The 16,654-nt window shown below is 38.8% G+C and overlaps 1 protein-coding gene across 3 annotated transcripts; it reads left to right on the top strand.

Moving 5' to 3' along the window:
- Window positions 1–295: 295 nt before the first annotated feature.
- elac2 (elaC ribonuclease Z 2) lies at window positions 296–15,191 on the top strand. Of its 3 annotated transcripts, none has more exons than XM_063903005.1 (25): window positions 296–383; window positions 597–820; window positions 1,559–1,609; window positions 1,720–1,790; window positions 2,210–2,274; window positions 2,445–2,502; window positions 2,585–2,653; window positions 2,747–2,863; window positions 3,624–3,679; window positions 3,773–3,831; window positions 4,392–4,464; window positions 4,565–4,677; window positions 4,762–4,860; window positions 5,453–5,591; window positions 6,990–7,075; window positions 7,351–7,472; window positions 7,618–7,714; window positions 9,377–9,515; window positions 9,851–9,889; window positions 9,982–10,091; window positions 10,687–10,786; window positions 10,869–10,989; window positions 12,901–12,979; window positions 13,303–13,447; window positions 14,758–15,191. In XM_063903005.1, the coding sequence occupies exons 2-25, from the start codon at window positions 609–611 to the stop codon at window positions 14,995–14,997; spliced, it is 2,460 nt and encodes an 819-aa protein (XP_063759075.1). In that variant the 5' UTR covers window positions 296–383; window positions 597–608; the 3' UTR covers window positions 14,998–15,191. The 3 variants fall into 3 exon arrangements, with proteins under 3 accessions (XP_063759075.1, XP_063759073.1, XP_063759074.1); XM_063903004.1 differs by having other exon boundaries at window positions 304–383; window positions 535–820; XM_063903003.1 differs by having other exon boundaries at window positions 303–820.
- Window positions 15,192–16,654: the final 1,463 nt, after the last annotated feature.

The raw sequence follows: 16,654 nt of genomic DNA, 5'->3' as shown, positions 1-16,654 counted from the left end.
TGTTATATTATTTTATTGTATGTTTCTTTTATAATCAGAGGGTAGATATCTCCATTTTAAAAGCTTGAGGCTTCCTAACCTTTCATGTCAAAGGTCCTTTTATATGGATTATCTGGATGTCATGCAGTGTAATATATGTGCAAAATAAATAAATAAATACATTTCTATGATTAAAACCCAAGCAATAGACCTATCCATGTGGTGCTATCCCCGCCTCCCTCTCTTTGAACGGCTGTGATTGGTCAACAAACCGGCTAAATAGTACTACACACCAATGGGCGACAAGACTCGTGAACGTCATCACTAGATGCCGGAAGAAATGTCACATGTGTCAACCAACCTCTAAAGCAGTGCTGAATTTACATCCATCTAGCTGCTCTTAGGTAAATAATGTTTTTTAAAAAGCGTGAGGAAATGTATAAACAAGCAATAAGTCATTAATCGGCACTGTTTTGTTTTTTTATGATCGTGGCGTATTTATAATGAATACGGTCCATTTGAAGCTCAGGACCTTTACATTTGTGTTTATTAAAGGGAGAGCTCAGTCTGCGGCTGACACACGCTGTGAGTTTACTCTGCATCGGACTTTCTTCCAGTTTTTCCGCACAATGGCTGCTAATTATAGTAACACCCCGGAGACGATGCCTCAGCTGGGACCGAAGAAAGCCAAGCATAAGGAACCGCTACGCCGGGTGAAGACCAAAGAGAGCCGGGGCAAACGGGGGGACGTTCACGGACCAGCCACGGTCTACCTTCAGGTGGTCGGTGCAGGGAGCAGAGACAATGCTGCATCACTGTATGTCTTCTCCGATTACAACAGGTAATGTACACACTAACATGTCAGGAGTTAGTCGTGCTGATTTTCAAGTGCTTTTTTTTTTTTGTATAATTATCTGAGGCACAAAGTGGTCAGAGGTGGAAGAAGTACACAGAACTTGTATTTAAGTAAAAGTACCAGAGTGTAGGAATACTCTATAACAAGTAAAAGTCCTGTAATCAAAATGTTACTCAAGAAAAGTACAAAAGTATCAGCATCAACTAATACTAAAAATACTCAAGTCAAAGTAGTATTATGCTGTCAGAAAACACTGTATTGACAACAGTAAGGAAACATTAACAATAAAGTAACTATTGTAAGCAGCAGACATTCTTCAGCAGTAGAAGATTCAATTTAAATGTATTTGTATGACTGCAATTTGTCCTTTTTAAACTTAACAAAAAAATAAGAACAAGTTGTTGTACCTGGAAAGGTTTGGATTATTTGAAGCTAATGTTATTCAGGGTTCTTGCTGTTCTGAATTCTTAATCTCTTAGGTGATTGAACTTATAGTATCTTTGGATAATAGCTTCAATTAAACGAAGTGTAACATAACGTCATCATGCAATATCAGTTAAGGGTGCTTTACATAAAAAAAGGTTGCAGACATATATCCATACACCCATTCCCTGATGGTATAATACCCTTATAGATACATTTGATAACAGCATTAGGGTTCAAAATAATTTAAGGAGCTCTACCATAAAGATACATAACACGTGCCCCTCATCTATGCTGCAGATACCTGTTCAACTGTGGTGAAGGAACACAGAGACTCATGCAGGAACACAAGTAAGTAACACATTTAATACTGTATATGGGTTAAACACATGTTGTTTATCTAAGTAAGTCTGATAGGTAAGGTCCAAGATAGTAAATATTGTTGTGTAATCCTCTGACAGACTGAAAGCTGCTCGACTGGACAACATCTTCCTGACTAGGATGAGCTGGGAGAATGTGGGAGGGTTATCAGGTCAGTACCATCCCTCAGATTACAGAGCTTTTTTAAAAATCCATCCTGCCTGTGACTTCACTCTGCGATACAATGTCACCAAACAGTCATAATGAACGATTCAGTTTGTACTGCTTGATGTGTGGATAAGCTTAAAGAGCAACACAAAATTGCAAAATATCTTTTTATAGAATATTCAAATGATTTAAATTAAATGCACTCAAGCAAATTAATACTTCTAAATTGAATGCTTATTATAATTTGATTCATTTTAATCTACCATTTTAATTTATTCAGATATTAGGTTGCATGTCCATTTTAAAATGCGTAGACCTGTAAAATGTGTCAGATCTTTGTGTCCATCCCAGTTCCTCAAAACATGATAGAAACACATCACAGACTGAAGATTTAATTTAATTGTTGTTGTTTTTTCACTGCAGGGATGATATTAACTCTAAAGGACACGGGTGTGCCAGAGTGTGTTCTCTCTGGACCTCCACAGCTGGTGAGAAACTCAACTATACAGTATGTAGGGCTGAGAGATATGAAGAAAATCATATATCACAATATTTCTATACAACCTCAATATCCAAATAACAATGACAATACCAATTCAGATATTTTGATAAATAAGCATGCATCATTCTTCTTCTGCGCTGCCTTTTTCCATCACAGGAGAACTATGTGAAAGCTATCAAGTCGTTTTCTGGACCACTGGAAGACATTAAGCTGTGTATGTTACTTTTGGAATCTTATTGGCATTTGATATTATTGTGTGAGTCCTGTTTGATGTTAACTGTATCATACACTCCTAGCTGTGCGACCTTACACCGAAGAGATGTACACGGATGAAACGATGACAGTTTATCAAGTGCCAATATTCGGTGAGTCCTTCCTGATCCTCTTAATGTTCACTTAGGCTTCTTCTTAAGTGCTTTTGGGTTTGCAGCTCACTCTTTTCTGTCTTCACTCTGCAGCCCAGTTGAAGGGTGACGACAGACCGCTCTCCCCCAAATCAGGGAGGAGCAGCCCGTCCCCAAGCCCTCCCTCCCCCAGGAGAGACGACTACAGCAACAGCCGTGGAGGCAGTCCAGGTGAGGCTAGAAGATTTACAAGCTAACATTAGCAAGCTAAAATATGTACATTCTGCAGGAATATAGTTTGGCATTTACATTAGCCTATTAGCAGTGAACACGAATACAGCTGAGGCTGATGGGAACTACTTTAGTTAAGCAGGTATTGGGTCTTAAATTGATGTACTGGACAAAATTTTACCCAATAATGGTACTAATAGAGGGTCAGAGGATGACCAGCGTTATTACAAACAACATGAGGGGAGCATCGACATGAATTTAAAATGTTCTGGTTGCTAGCATGGTTTGAAAAGTCAAACCCACTTTTTCGTGTTTACAATTTTATTTTGTCTGATATCAGGGTAGTGAAAGGCTGCAAACAACATCTATTACATTATTCTCTTATTGTACTAAACATCTTGACATTTAAAAAAAGGTTAGCCTCTGCACCTTGCTTGGTTAGTCAATGCCTCTGCCATGTTTCAAATGCTGGAAAGGAGGCATCGTCGTTTCCTGTTATTCGGCTTTAATGGCTAATTTCTCCTGTCATAGAAGACATGAGTCATAACAACAAGCCCACCAATGGATGACGAAATTCATTGCCAACATCTTTGATAATCAATGAGTTGTTGTAGTATAATAGGAAGTCTAAAATCATTAATTGGGTGTTGATGGACACCGTTGTCCTATAATACAGTCATGGTCAAAATAAAGAGGCTGAGTTCAGCTGGAATGAACTGGAAGGATGTTTAGACTTTTCGTTTCTTCCTATATCTTGCAGGTGAAAGACGAAAAGCAACCAGAGATATGTCTTTGGTTGTTTCCTACGTTTGCAAGGTAGGAAACTTCAGAAATGATGTCATCCTGTGTGTGTTGTTCACAGCAAGAACTTTGTATCTGATATTCTATTCTTCTTCTTTCCATCCACAGCTTCACCCAAAGAAAGGAAACTTCTTAGTCGCTCAAGCCCGCGAGCTGGGTTTACCTGTGTGAGTGGACTTTTTTTATATGTAAAGTGAACAGAACTTAGGCCAATTACTGATCTGTTAATAAGGGTACTATGTAGACATATGGGTGCATTCTCATGGATTTTATTGATTTAAATACACGAAGCTTGAACTCAGTTGACAGAAATCAGATGTTACTTGATTTAAACCCAAAATAATAATAATAATAATAATAATAATAATAATAACATCAAATTTGTAAAAACAGAAGTTAATTACGACATACTCCCCCCCCTGATTTTATGTTTGTGTAATGTTCAAATTGAACAATCCTAAATATGATTGATATATCATAACTCTGTATATACATATTGGTATTGTCATTTTTGATTAATCCATTCATGTGACCATTCATTTTGTTTTTGTTTAAATGAATCAATTAACTGTTTGATCCAAAGGCCAGAAATCTTCCAGTTACCTATTACCATTTTTTATTTCATTTCATGTAAAACTGAAAACATTTTGTATAATTTGAAATCCTTTGCAACAATACTGTATTTTACCAAGTTTTATAAATACTATGAAACCTTTTTCTCCCACAGTGGCACATCAACAATCGGTCCTCTTATAGCATCTCTGAAGAGTGGGAAAAGCATCACATACGAAGGCATAGAGGTGTGGTATACAGATGCTCTGTCTGATATAAATCCTTTTTTTTTAGGGGGTATCTATACACTTTTTTTCCGGTCACTTATTTCTCTCTGTTGTCTCTTAGATCCGGCCGGAGCAGGTTTGCACTCCTGCTGACCCGGGACCAACCTTTATTATCGTTGAGTGTCCGTCGGAGGACTTCATCGAGGCTGTTTGCTCCAATCAGCAGCTGAGAAGGTTATAATCTGTCATATTTATTTTTAAAACTCACCAAAGCTTGTTTCTATATGTGAAATAAAAGAAGTCAAATTGTCTCTGTAGATACCAGACGGGAGGGACAGAGGACTCCGCAGTGATGGTTGTCCACATGACTCCAGATTCTGTTTTGAAAACAGATCAATACAGGAAGTGGATGGAGAGGTTTGTGATGTCTCACTATAAAGCCAGACTCCATTAAGATGTTGTGCATGTTTTTAACATTCAGTTAAAAAGAACATTATGGTTCACTTGACAGTTTTTGCTTCCATAACATGTTTTTATTTCAGACTAGAGGAATATCTAAAATACACATTACGGGTTTATTGTTCATAGTTCTTCTACTTGTGTCTGTAGATTTCTACTAAATTCATCAAACGTTTGCATATTTCAAAATTCAGACAACTTATATTTTCGTATTATAGGTTAACTGGGGAAACTTCATGGAGACATCTATAACTCCATTCATTCTTTATTTACCTGTAGTGTCTTGCAAAATGTAGGAATTTTACAAAACATATATTTGAACGCTGTTTAATAGGTCAGATCCAATGCTGACATTTCTGTTCTGGAAAAATTAAGACAAAGCTTGATTTAAGTATTTCAACTGTCATTTCGAAATATTGTTGTACAAAAAGAAGTGTCTGAATGTGATTAGTCAAATGGGAAAACTCATTGTGATATATATTAGTTAAAAAGCTTCACCAAATTCACCTAAAGTGCCCCCCCCCTTAAACAGTTTCCTGTGTTTCTGCAGGTTCCCCTCCACCGCTGAACATCTGATCCTTAATGAACACAATTGCACGGTCCACAACGTCAGAAGTCACAAAATTCAAGCCCAACTCAACATGATCCACCCGGAAATCTTTCCAGAGCTCAAGACTTTCAAAACAAAGGTAAACAGAAATGAGTGGACAACAATTATTATCAATTGTTTTTTGTCATTTATCAAGAGTCACTGTTTCCAGCTTCTTTTATATTTGGATTATCTTATTTTCTGTGTTATAATCTAAATATCTTTGGGGTTTTGTACAAAAAATCATTTACAAACATAAAGAATTAGAAAATGAACGTGTGAACGTCTCCAACGTCTGACAACTTCTACAGAGCCTTTTTCACGACATTGATTTGAAAATAATAAGTAGAGAAAGATTAAGCTCTTTTAATGTTCTGCTGAACTGTTCATTTGAGGAAGAAATTGGATTTAAAAAACGTGCTGAGCTCAATTTAACCTGATGAAGCCATCTCTACCCCTTTGTTTAGTTATGTTATTTGAAATAAATCCACTAGATGTAGCTGTGTCTTCACACTTTACGCCTCTTCAGTTTGCCACAAAAAGCTCAAAGATAAGCATAAATGACTTGGTATATCCTAGTTTCAGAGCTCGTACTGAGGAGGGTGAAATATCATTTTTGAAAGTGCAATTAATGTTATTTCCTTATGTGTGCTGGAATAATTGTATGAGTTTTTACACTCTGAAAATGTGCTTTAATTGTGATTGTAGTAAAAAGGGAATGATGTTATTTACTAAATAAAGGAATGCTTAATTGCAGCTGTAACCCATTTAAGTCACGGTGAAAATGATTTATATAAAATGACAAAATGAGGATTTTTTCTTAGTTTTACTTAAAATCTGCATTAATTTGGCAAAAAAAAGCATAACATTTTAGGTTTTGAGTTTACCATTATAAATAGTTAATTTCCATTACCTCTGTTTTCTTATGGAAAAGGGTTTTTCAGTAGCAGATGGCGATATTCAGAGAGTGGAGTTTGCTTATATTGAATAGAACACATTATTAATAATACTACACGTCACAAAATTGCTGCAGTTAAATGAACATTCATTTAGGAAGTTATCGTCCCTGCCTGCTTCAATAGATCTGCTCTTAATTTGCATTAAGCATTTATTTTGATTTATAAAACTGAATACTTTTCTTCACGTAATCAAAAAAGGTTATAAACCATGAACAACTTATGACTGCAAACTAAATATTTTAAGTGCTCTTAGCAACATCATTTATCAGCAGATTGCCATTTCTCCTTATATCGGAGAGACATTGTGAAGACTATCGGCAACAATAAATGTTGTGAAGTATTGTCCTTCCCTGGTTTTGGCTCAGCGAAATACTTTGAAATATATATATAAAGTTTCTCTAGAGGATTTACTGCAGTGGCTTTCTTAAACTATATTCCCTCTTGGCTTTAAAAGCAGACTTCACAAAGGGATAAATCAAGTGTGATCCATAAAAAGTAGTTTATAAGAAAACATCAAAAGCTTTTGTCTCCATCCCCAGGAGGCGGAGGCAGCGCTGCACGTCTCCAGCGTCAGAGCCCAGTGTCTGCTCAAGTTCCAGCTCAGACCAGTAATGGAGTGGCAAAGGTTAGTCTGTCCTTCAATCCCCCCAATTTAGCCGACAGTACTGTGCAGCTGCGAGTGCTGCCTTGTCACAGAAAACAATCTGGAATGGACCATTGCACTCGGCCGCTCTTTTCTCCTTTGTTCTTCACCTCGTCTTACAAGTGTCAGTGTTTTCTCCTCGCTGTTTCTGTCAAGTTCTGTAGAGGCGCGTCAAGGTCAGGAAGAATCCCACGCCAGTGTTGTTGCAGGCGGTGGTGTGTGTCTTCTTCCTCCTCACTCTGTTTCTCATTCGTTAGAGATGCCATCCCCTCCTGCAACACGGAGGAGTTTGTTAAAGAGGCGTCGGAGGTCCCAAACTTTCTGGAAGAAGTGGACAAGTGCAGGGAGATGTGCTCCACTGACGCTGCTCAGCGTTCTGGTTAGTTCTGCTCTTTTAAAAGCCCAGAAGGGATGTTTCTTACTTGAAAGCCTGACAAACTGTTTCTTACTTTTTAAGTGGATGGTCTTTCAGTGATGGGGGAGGAAAAAGAAGTGTTTTATCATGCATCGTTTTCTGACTGCAGGGCAAAGAGAGAAATCCCCAGAGGTGGTTTTCTTGGGAACAGGATCCGCTCTACCGATGAAGATCAGAAACGTCAGTGGCACTTTAGTGAATATGAGGTATGGATCACAGGTTATAATATAATGTATTTTTAATATTTGAACTTGGATTGCACCTGGAAATCTTCCCATAAATTCCAACCTATCATCTGGTTTATTTAAATGTGGCACAATTGTCTTCTTAAACTAACTAACTAAAGTTATAACACTCTTCATATGAGTTTTTCAGAATGAAAATGGGAAAAATGGGATAAAATGAAGGTCATTTATGTGCTTTATATTTCAGTTACGATTTCTTTCCCTTGGTGTGTACATTTCTTCAACGAGAACATGACAAAATGTTCTCCTTAATAACCTTTCTTTCCACGACTAATACGAGAAGATGAAAGAAAACCAACATGCAATATAGTTATCAGAAAAAAAGACCAAGACAAAGTCTAAAAATAAAACTGTATCCCTTTATTTTCACCAACTCCCTCTCTCTTTCTCACAAACACACTGCCTATCTGTGTCTCAGTTCTCAGTCTTATAATGTAGCAGCAGTCAAAACTCAGTAGTAAAATCAAGTTTATTTACATAGCACATTTCAAAAGTGCTTTTAAAATAAGACAATCCGCAAAGATGTAACTGTACACAGGTCAAAATAAATCAAATGAAAAGAAATACAATAAAAGCAACAATAATGTTACAGCGTAAAGAAAGTCAAATCCAGATAACTTGGCTAGTCGGGGCTGAACGCCAGAGAGAAGAAACGGGTTTCAGCAGTGTTTTAAAGTGCTTAAATGACTGTGCAGCTCTAACCTGAACAGGCAGGCTGTTCTACAGCTTTGGGGCCACTACTGAGAAGGCCCATCTCCCCGAGTCTTAAAGGTCCCCTATTATGTAAAATGCACTTTTTGATGTCTTTTATACATAAAGATGTCCCCGGTGTGTAAGGAGACTCACAAAGTTCTAGCGGTAAACACTGAGAAGTGTTTCAGAAATAATGCTGGATGTGGTTTGGAACATAATATGGGGTTTAATCACTGCAGCGTTCAGCTGAGTATCTTCTCCCAGTAGAAAACGTTCACAGAGGAGAGAGAGCTGCGTGACGTGATGCTCCAAAGGGGCTTGGCCAGCTTCAGCTCAGCTCAATTTTAAGGGGGGGGCCCAGAATCAGCACTTCAGGAACAGGGCTGAAATAGAGGGGTATGAGGCATGCTGCAATGGGTGATCTGTTTGGTATTTTGAGCAAAACACTTCTCAGACACTTTTTGTATAGATATTACCCTTCAATATATTGTTCAAATATAGCATAATAGGAGACCTTTAAGCCTGGACCTGGGTAATGCCAGGAGCCGCTTGTTTGTAGACTTCAGTGCTCTGGTTGTGTTATGTGACTTCAAGAGCTCAGATAAATAAGAAGGTGCTGAATGGTTTACATATTTAAAAACGATAAGTAAATCCTTCTATTAAATCCTGAAATTAATTAAGTACTGCTTTGTGCCACGACTGTTTTTCATTATAATGGTACTTTCATTTTCTGAGACCTCAAACAGGCCAAAGCACATTGAAAAGCTATGCTTAGAGAAATGGTGCTGTAAGTAGTGATGAGGTCTTAAAGGTGACACAATGTAATGAATTCTGGTCGACTTTTTGGTTGTTACAATTTCCATTGATGGAGTAACTCCAAAATGGCAGGAAAAGCAGTCCTCATGTCCTCTCTCTCTGCACTGCCTGTAGCCCGAGTCAGTCCCTGCTGCTGGACTGTGGGGAGGGGACCTTCGGGCAGCTCTGCAGACACTACGGAGAAGCCGTGGACGAAGCTCTTTCCAAGATCTCCACCATCTTCGTCTCACACCTGCACGCCGACCACCACACGGTAAGCAGCTTCACATAAATAACATGTCAGGACGGATCATCTTATACTGAGCAAAATGACATGAAGTTGAAGCAGATCCTGGGCATGTTTGTTTGTTCCAGGTATATAGAGAATAAAAACTAAACACTGCTTCTCCGTGTTTAGTTTTGACTCTGAGGACAAAAAGCAGACACGTCACAGACCTTGACTTCCACCTGTTTTGTTTGACTGTGTGTCACGTTCTTTTATAACCTCAGTGACCAAGCTGGAAATGTTCACGCTTTAACATGTTATCCCTTGGATTGTTTTCTTTTACATCCATAAATAAAATCAGTCTTTCATCTCTTTCCTCTTAGGGGCTGCTGATGTTGCTGTATCAGAGGGAAAGAGCACTGGTATGTAAAGGAAAAATGAGAACTTAAACATTAACAACTTTTGGTAATTGAATGTTTTAGAATAACTTGAAATGTATGTTTGTGTCCTTCAGACAGCGCTGGGGAAGCCGTTCACACCCGTGTACCTGGTGGCCCCGGTGCAGATCATGTACTGGCTCAACCAGTACCACGATTACTGCCAGGAGATCCTCCACCATATCAAGTATGTGGACACAACACTTATTGAGATTAAAATATAAACTTTACCTTTATGTTTTCTGTGTGTGTGTGTGTGTGTGTGTGTGTGTGTGTGTGTGTGTGTGTGTGTGTGTGTGTGTGTGTGTGTGTGTGTGTGTGTGTGTGTGTGTGTGTGTGTGTGTGTGTGTGTGTGTGTGTGTGTGTGTGTGTGTGTGTGTGTGTGTGTGTGTGTGTGTGTGTGTGTGTGTGTGTGTGTGTGTGTGTGTGTGTGTGTGTGTGTGTGTGTGTGTGTGTGTGTGTGTGTGTGTGTGTGTGTGTGTGTGTGTGTGTGTGTGTGTGTGTGTGTGTGTGTGTGTGTGTGTGTGTGTTTCTGGATTCAAATGATCATGGCTGCTTTCCTTTGTAATAAAAAAACAATAACACTGTTTGATATTCACTCACTGTTGATACCCTGGGTAAGTATCTTCAGTCTATATAGGAATAAAGACTAAGGAAAACAAAGGAAAGTACAGAAATAATACAAGTTTATTTATGTTTGGAGAAAACCATGTACTGATGCATGTTCCTGTTTCTGTGGTTCCACTGTTTTTGCACTGCAACCCCTCTGTTCCGTGTTTCAGCCTCATCCCGAACACATGTCTGGTTGCCGGTGCTGAGGTTCCCAAGCAGAGGGTAAGGTCGTTCATCCAAGCTCTGCTGAGGAAGAACGATCTGGATAAGGTGTGTGACGTGTCAGATTCGATATAAAAGGCTGCCCAGTTTATTTTAAATATACTCACACTTTGTGTTTTGTGTTCCTCAGTTCCAGACGTGCACAGTGCATCACTGTAAGAATGCTTTCGCCTGCAGCTTCACACACACGTCAGGCTGGAAGCTGGCCTTCTCTGGCGACACCATGCCCTGCAATGCCTTTGTGCAGACCGGTCAGTGACACTCAGAGTTATTACTGCAGGAGGGGGGGGATATGCCATAATGTCGTAAATATTACTTTGGATAAATGGCCATTCATTAAAGGGTCCCTATTATGCTGTTCAGGCTTTTCCCTTTCCTGTAGTGTGTTTTATAGGTTTTGGTGCAAGTAAATGGTTTGCAAAGGCTAAATTCCCAAAGTTCCCTCTAGGGAAATTTCTCTCCCACACACTCCCCCACTGCCTGAACCACCTCCATCTGACTCCTGTGTTTACTCCCATAACATAAGGACATCACTATGTAACACTTTTTGCTTCTATTGGCTAGCACTCAAGAATTGGCCAGCTAACCAATCAGAGCAGACTGGGCTCTGGTTTCAGACAGAGGGTGAGAAGAGGTGCTGCAGCACAGTCAGTATGAGAAAAATAAAGACCTTTTTGAACGTTAAAGCATGGAGACATGTCACAGTAGAGACACAAAATACAAATGTGATTCTGAAACAGCATAATGTCGTCTTTAAAAATGACTTTTGGATCTGCTGCTTTTATTATAATGCCCTTATACAACAAATGACTTGTTGCATGCATGTCTTTCTCAAAACTAATAAAAAATGATGGCTACTTTTTAAAAGATGCCGGTTTCTACTGATCCTCTTTTTAAACTAATAAAAGAAGTGCAAAATAATAAAACAAATATTTTTCCTCCCTTCTAATAAATCACTAGCCTGGTAATACCAGCCTGTTTGACTTGGCTTCTCTCCGGCATACAGTCTGGTACAGCGTCATTGGATTTGGATTACTGTAATAGGTGGAAACTTGTCTGAAGTTTAAAATCATTGGAGTTCACTTAACCAATCACTAACATTTGGTAATGACGTATGTAATGCGCCGAAGGGCAGGCTCTGACTTGACGCTTCCTAGTTCCGCTTTCACAGTAGTAAAGAAATCACTACCTGCGAGTGTGGCTGTCATAATGGCTGTCAACGACACGTGTCAATGTTCTCAATGTAACCTAAGGATTCAGGGGACAATTCGTAACTCAAAACAAGTATTTGAAAAAATGAAGAATTCTTTCAAGAGTTGAAACAACCGAGCGGATAGCTAGTAGCGTTTCTTCCTCCGTCGCCATTGTTGAACTACAGACTAAACTACAATTCAAACTCGGCACCAACTTCGACGTAATCGCTCTCAACCCCTCCCCCTGTTCGCTGATTGGACCGATAGAATTCTGAGTTCCAGTAATCGTACGTAATGACCAGTCTCGCTTACAGGAGCAAAATGAAATTAGGTGGAAGTACGTAGGCTGGTATAGCCAGGCTAATAAATCACGGCGGTTACAAAACAAAAATTAACACACATTTTTTGAGACTGCAACATAAGTCGACAAGAGTCCAATCCTAATATGCTTTTCTAATTTTGTTTTTAACTGACACCCAAAAAATGTATGGGCAAGAACCACATATCATCGCTATATGTCCTACTGTACAGCTAAAGTGATGTATGATATTAAAGTTTCACTCAGGTGCATCCACAGCGACCTATGGTATGTAAGAGCAAATTGAGCGTACGCTTTCAATATCCCAGAGATATAAGGTTATCTAGCTGAAGCTTGACTACACGGGTTATGTCTGAATAATTTATCAGATATTTCTTAATGCTTTCGATCACTCTCGCAGCTGGCAGCCTCCCCTAATGGCTCCCGTGGGATTTTTCTTCATTGACTCTTCTTAAATTGCTTGACTGGATTCCGTCCAAGCAAAGCCTCCGAGTACATCCCACGGCTGTTGATTACAGATGGCTCGGCTCGCCAGACAAACAGGGCACGCCCATGTCTTGATTACGCCCGACTACATGATTGATTTCCTGCGGGACAGGAAGTGCTTCTCTGTGGTGCAGGCCCTCTGATTGGTTTGTTTTGATTTGCAGGAAAGGATGCAACGTTGCTGATCCATGAGGCCACGCTGGAAGACGGGATGGAGGAGGAGGCCGTAGATAAAAGACACAGGTGAGGAAATAAAGTGTCTCAAACGGCCTCTGCAGGGCTTTAATGGTGTTTTTGTACATGAATAAAAGGCAGCTAAAGTCACACAACTAAATAAAATCACCTACTTGACTCAGTTTTGAGCGCATTGTCAAACTTTCCACAGATATTGACATTGATTTTTGCAGAGGTTTAAGTGCCAGAGTGAGAGTCCGTCCTCACAAAAACGTCTTTTATGTCCGATTAAAAACAATATTCCCATCGTCAGTTTTCCCCTGAAGCTCTTTAGTTCCAGCTTTATAGAGGAGGTAGTACATCTCTGACTTTCGGCTCCATGTTTCTGACAGCACCACCTCCCAGGCCATCGGCATCGGCATGAAGATGAACGCCCAATTCATCATGCTGAACCACTTCAGCCAGCGCTACGCCAAGATCCCGCTCTTCAGCGAGGACTTCGACGACAGGGTGGGGATATCATTCGACCACATGAGGGTAAGTGTCTCTGCTCAAGCCCATGGTATTAATTAGAATCAGAATACTCGAGCAAATGAAGAAGGGTTTCCCCTTTGTGTGGAAGAGGTGCAGTTATTTTGGTTTGGATTTTTAACTTTTTTTATTTCACATTATTTGTGTACAAAACGCTAAAGCAGTCACCCCCCACAACAATGGAACAATTTTAAATAATAAAGTAGTTCAATATACTTTATCTCCTTTTTGACTTGTTTTTTATTGTTTATTATTTATTTTATTGGTATTTTTTTTGTTGTAAATACTTTTGTTATCCACTGTGAAAAATGATAATATAATTGTGTCTAATCATAATTATTGCAGGACTCACCCTGCATGTTATACCTTAGTTTACCCCTGATTGCATGTCTCTCACCACTGCTTTGCGACTTTAAAAAGACATGACAGATATCTGCTGCTCTGAAACTCTCATTCATTTTAAAGTGTCTTGTCCAAATTATTGCACCTGAATGCATATTTTTAATACCATTTCTACAGTTTTCAGTTGATTATACTCAACCGAGGTGCAGTATCTTCAGCTTATAATATAGAACGGATTCTCTCTGTTGCACAAGTATCAAACACGTTTTAAACCAGTATCCAAAGGTAAGATTCCTATTCTTGTCTTACTTAATAAATTAAAAACTTCCTGATCTAAAGTTCGGAACCTTTGCTATTTTTAAACATTAATACGTTTAAATATGCAAACACAAGTTCTTAGTTTTATTATCAAACTAAGAACACAAATAAAATCAATATATGAAAAACTGTGGGATTGCTTCACAATTATACCTCAGTCATGTCTTATGAGTCGCCATAAATAAATACCTGACAAGAATACACACGCTTTAATACAAAACATCCACAATAATCCATATTTGTTTAAACAGTTGAAGTTAGATTCTAACTTGAGCATAATTTAAATGTCTTAAGCTGTTTTTGCACACGACTAGTTTATTTGTATGGCACCACTCAAAGTCAAAAAAAGGGAAACTGAAAAATGGTCAAAAAGACTTTAAGATGCTCAATATAATTAAAATATATAAAGTGAACAATAACAATGACAGTGCAGTGAAAGCTATTAAGGAATTGTACTAAATTTGTTGTATAATTGGCAACAAGAAAAGTTTTGAGCCTCGATTTAAAAGGATCTCAAACAAAAAGCTGTCTGCAGACAGTTTGCTCACACCAATGCTTTCTTTCACTGCTGAGTCCCCGTCCTCATGCAGGCTATAAGAAAAGCCACCGGAGTTATAATTCACTCCATTTACTTTATCCACTTTCTTTTTGTTTAGATGCGCTTTGGGGACTTTAAAATCCTCCCCAGGCTCATCCCAGCTCTGAAAACCCTCTTCGCCGAGGACATCGGTGAGATGGAGGAGAGGAGAGAGAAGAGGGAGCTGAGGAACCCGAGAGGAAGCAGCTCCGAGGCGCCCGGCGAGCAGAAGACGGCTGACGCGGGCAAAGGTGCCAAAAGAGACCAGGAGGAGGCAGCGCCGCACAGCGTGGAAACCAAGAGGCTGAAGACCATCTGAAGCCTGAGTAATCGACAAACACTTTCACTGAGAGTTTGTTATTTAAATAAATTTGAGTTTCTTTGTGCTTGTGTGGTTTAACTAGAGAAAAAAACACGTATATTTCCTGCAGTGCAGTGTATAAAGCTAAGCTATAAATATAGTTATTGTTTTTCATTTAATGAAATAAAGTAATACCACACCATTTTCTACAATTATGTGTCATCAGTCACCAGTGTCAGAGAAAACAAGTGACACATGCTGTTGTGTTTCCCATATTTTCAGGGTCCTGTTTCAATACAGTTTTTTACAAGATGACCTACTATTAGATAGCTTTTCATGATGTTTTGTTCAGACCCCCCTTGGGATGGACTGTAATGTCTTCAGTCATCCTTTCTCTTCCTATATAGCATCATAGTCAGGTTAAAAATGTAACAATTGATTTTCTTTATAAGTTTATTCAACATGGACCAGACTGCTTTAGTAAGAGGAGAAGCAGTGCCACAGATATATAAAGGCCAGGCATCGTCCCTGTTAGGCTTTTAAATTCAGGTTTAAACAGCTGCACAAACAATTGATTCAGGATAAACCATATTTACATTTTGAATTCCCCTCAGACTCAAATGTATTTTGTGTTTTCTGCTGATTAGCAAATGTCCAGTCAAACTAATCTGGTGATCATGAACATTTGCTGCCTGCCAAATTGCATACTTTTCTTTTTACTCTGAATACATCGCATCTGCCTCAACAACAGTATTTCTGTTGCATGCAGTATGCATACAGACAGGGCATACTACTTTGTCATAGCATTTCACCTCTTGCTCAAATACCTGCAGCAATGGGGATTGCTAACAGTTTTATTTACAAATTGCACAATCTTGACAATAAGAAATACAGTGCAAACATGTACAAGGGCAAACAAACATGAGATATAAAATAAGCCAGAAAGAATACTGGTTTGCATACCATAAATGTAGTTTTATAGTACTAGAGGACGAGGTCTTGGTACACTCGGGTCTTGGTCTACTTGTTTTCGGTTAGGGTGGTTTTGACTACAACACTAGCAAAATGTGACCAGAAGCTTTAGGGCAGCTTACATATATACATCTATTGAACCTGCTAAAGAAATGGTCATATTAGCATGCAGACGCTAGCATTTAGCTTAATAAATGCAGCCTGCGTTGACGGTAGGATCATCACTTGGACTGACAGATTTTTACCTCTGTGCTCACTTACTAAAAAAATCTCAGACACTCACACACATCAGGTTCAGGTGTGTCCTGTGCAGTAGGCCAACAGTATCATAGCTGATACTGTATCAGTGATACAGATTCTGAAATTTTAAACAAAAGTAACATAATGTAGAGCTTTACAAGATTGAAACGTAAGAAAACACTGAAACAATTCCATTTAAATCAGTTCTAAAGTTATACAACTCTAAGCAGAAGGAGCTATATCTAAAAACAATTGCGATAAGGAAGATACAAAAAACACAATAAAAAAATAATACATGGATTTGTTTTTAGAATTGAGCTAGCAGATAAAAAAGCTCAGGCTTTAAACATGTCAAAGCACATGAAAACATGTAGGACATTTCTTATGATGAAGATGTAAGGATCATCCTCAAACCTGTTTTTAATCCTATTGGTGTGTCCATGTTACACTGAAACACACATTT

The sequence above is a fragment of the Eleginops maclovinus genome, chromosome 16, assembly GCF_036324505.1.
Source record: "Eleginops maclovinus isolate JMC-PN-2008 ecotype Puerto Natales chromosome 16, JC_Emac_rtc_rv5, whole genome shotgun sequence".
In the NCBI taxonomy this organism is placed as follows: domain Eukaryota; kingdom Metazoa; phylum Chordata; class Actinopteri; order Perciformes; family Eleginopidae; genus Eleginops; species Eleginops maclovinus.
Note: the sequence above shows the minus strand (reverse complement) of the source record. Positions and strands in the feature narration are given on the sequence as shown.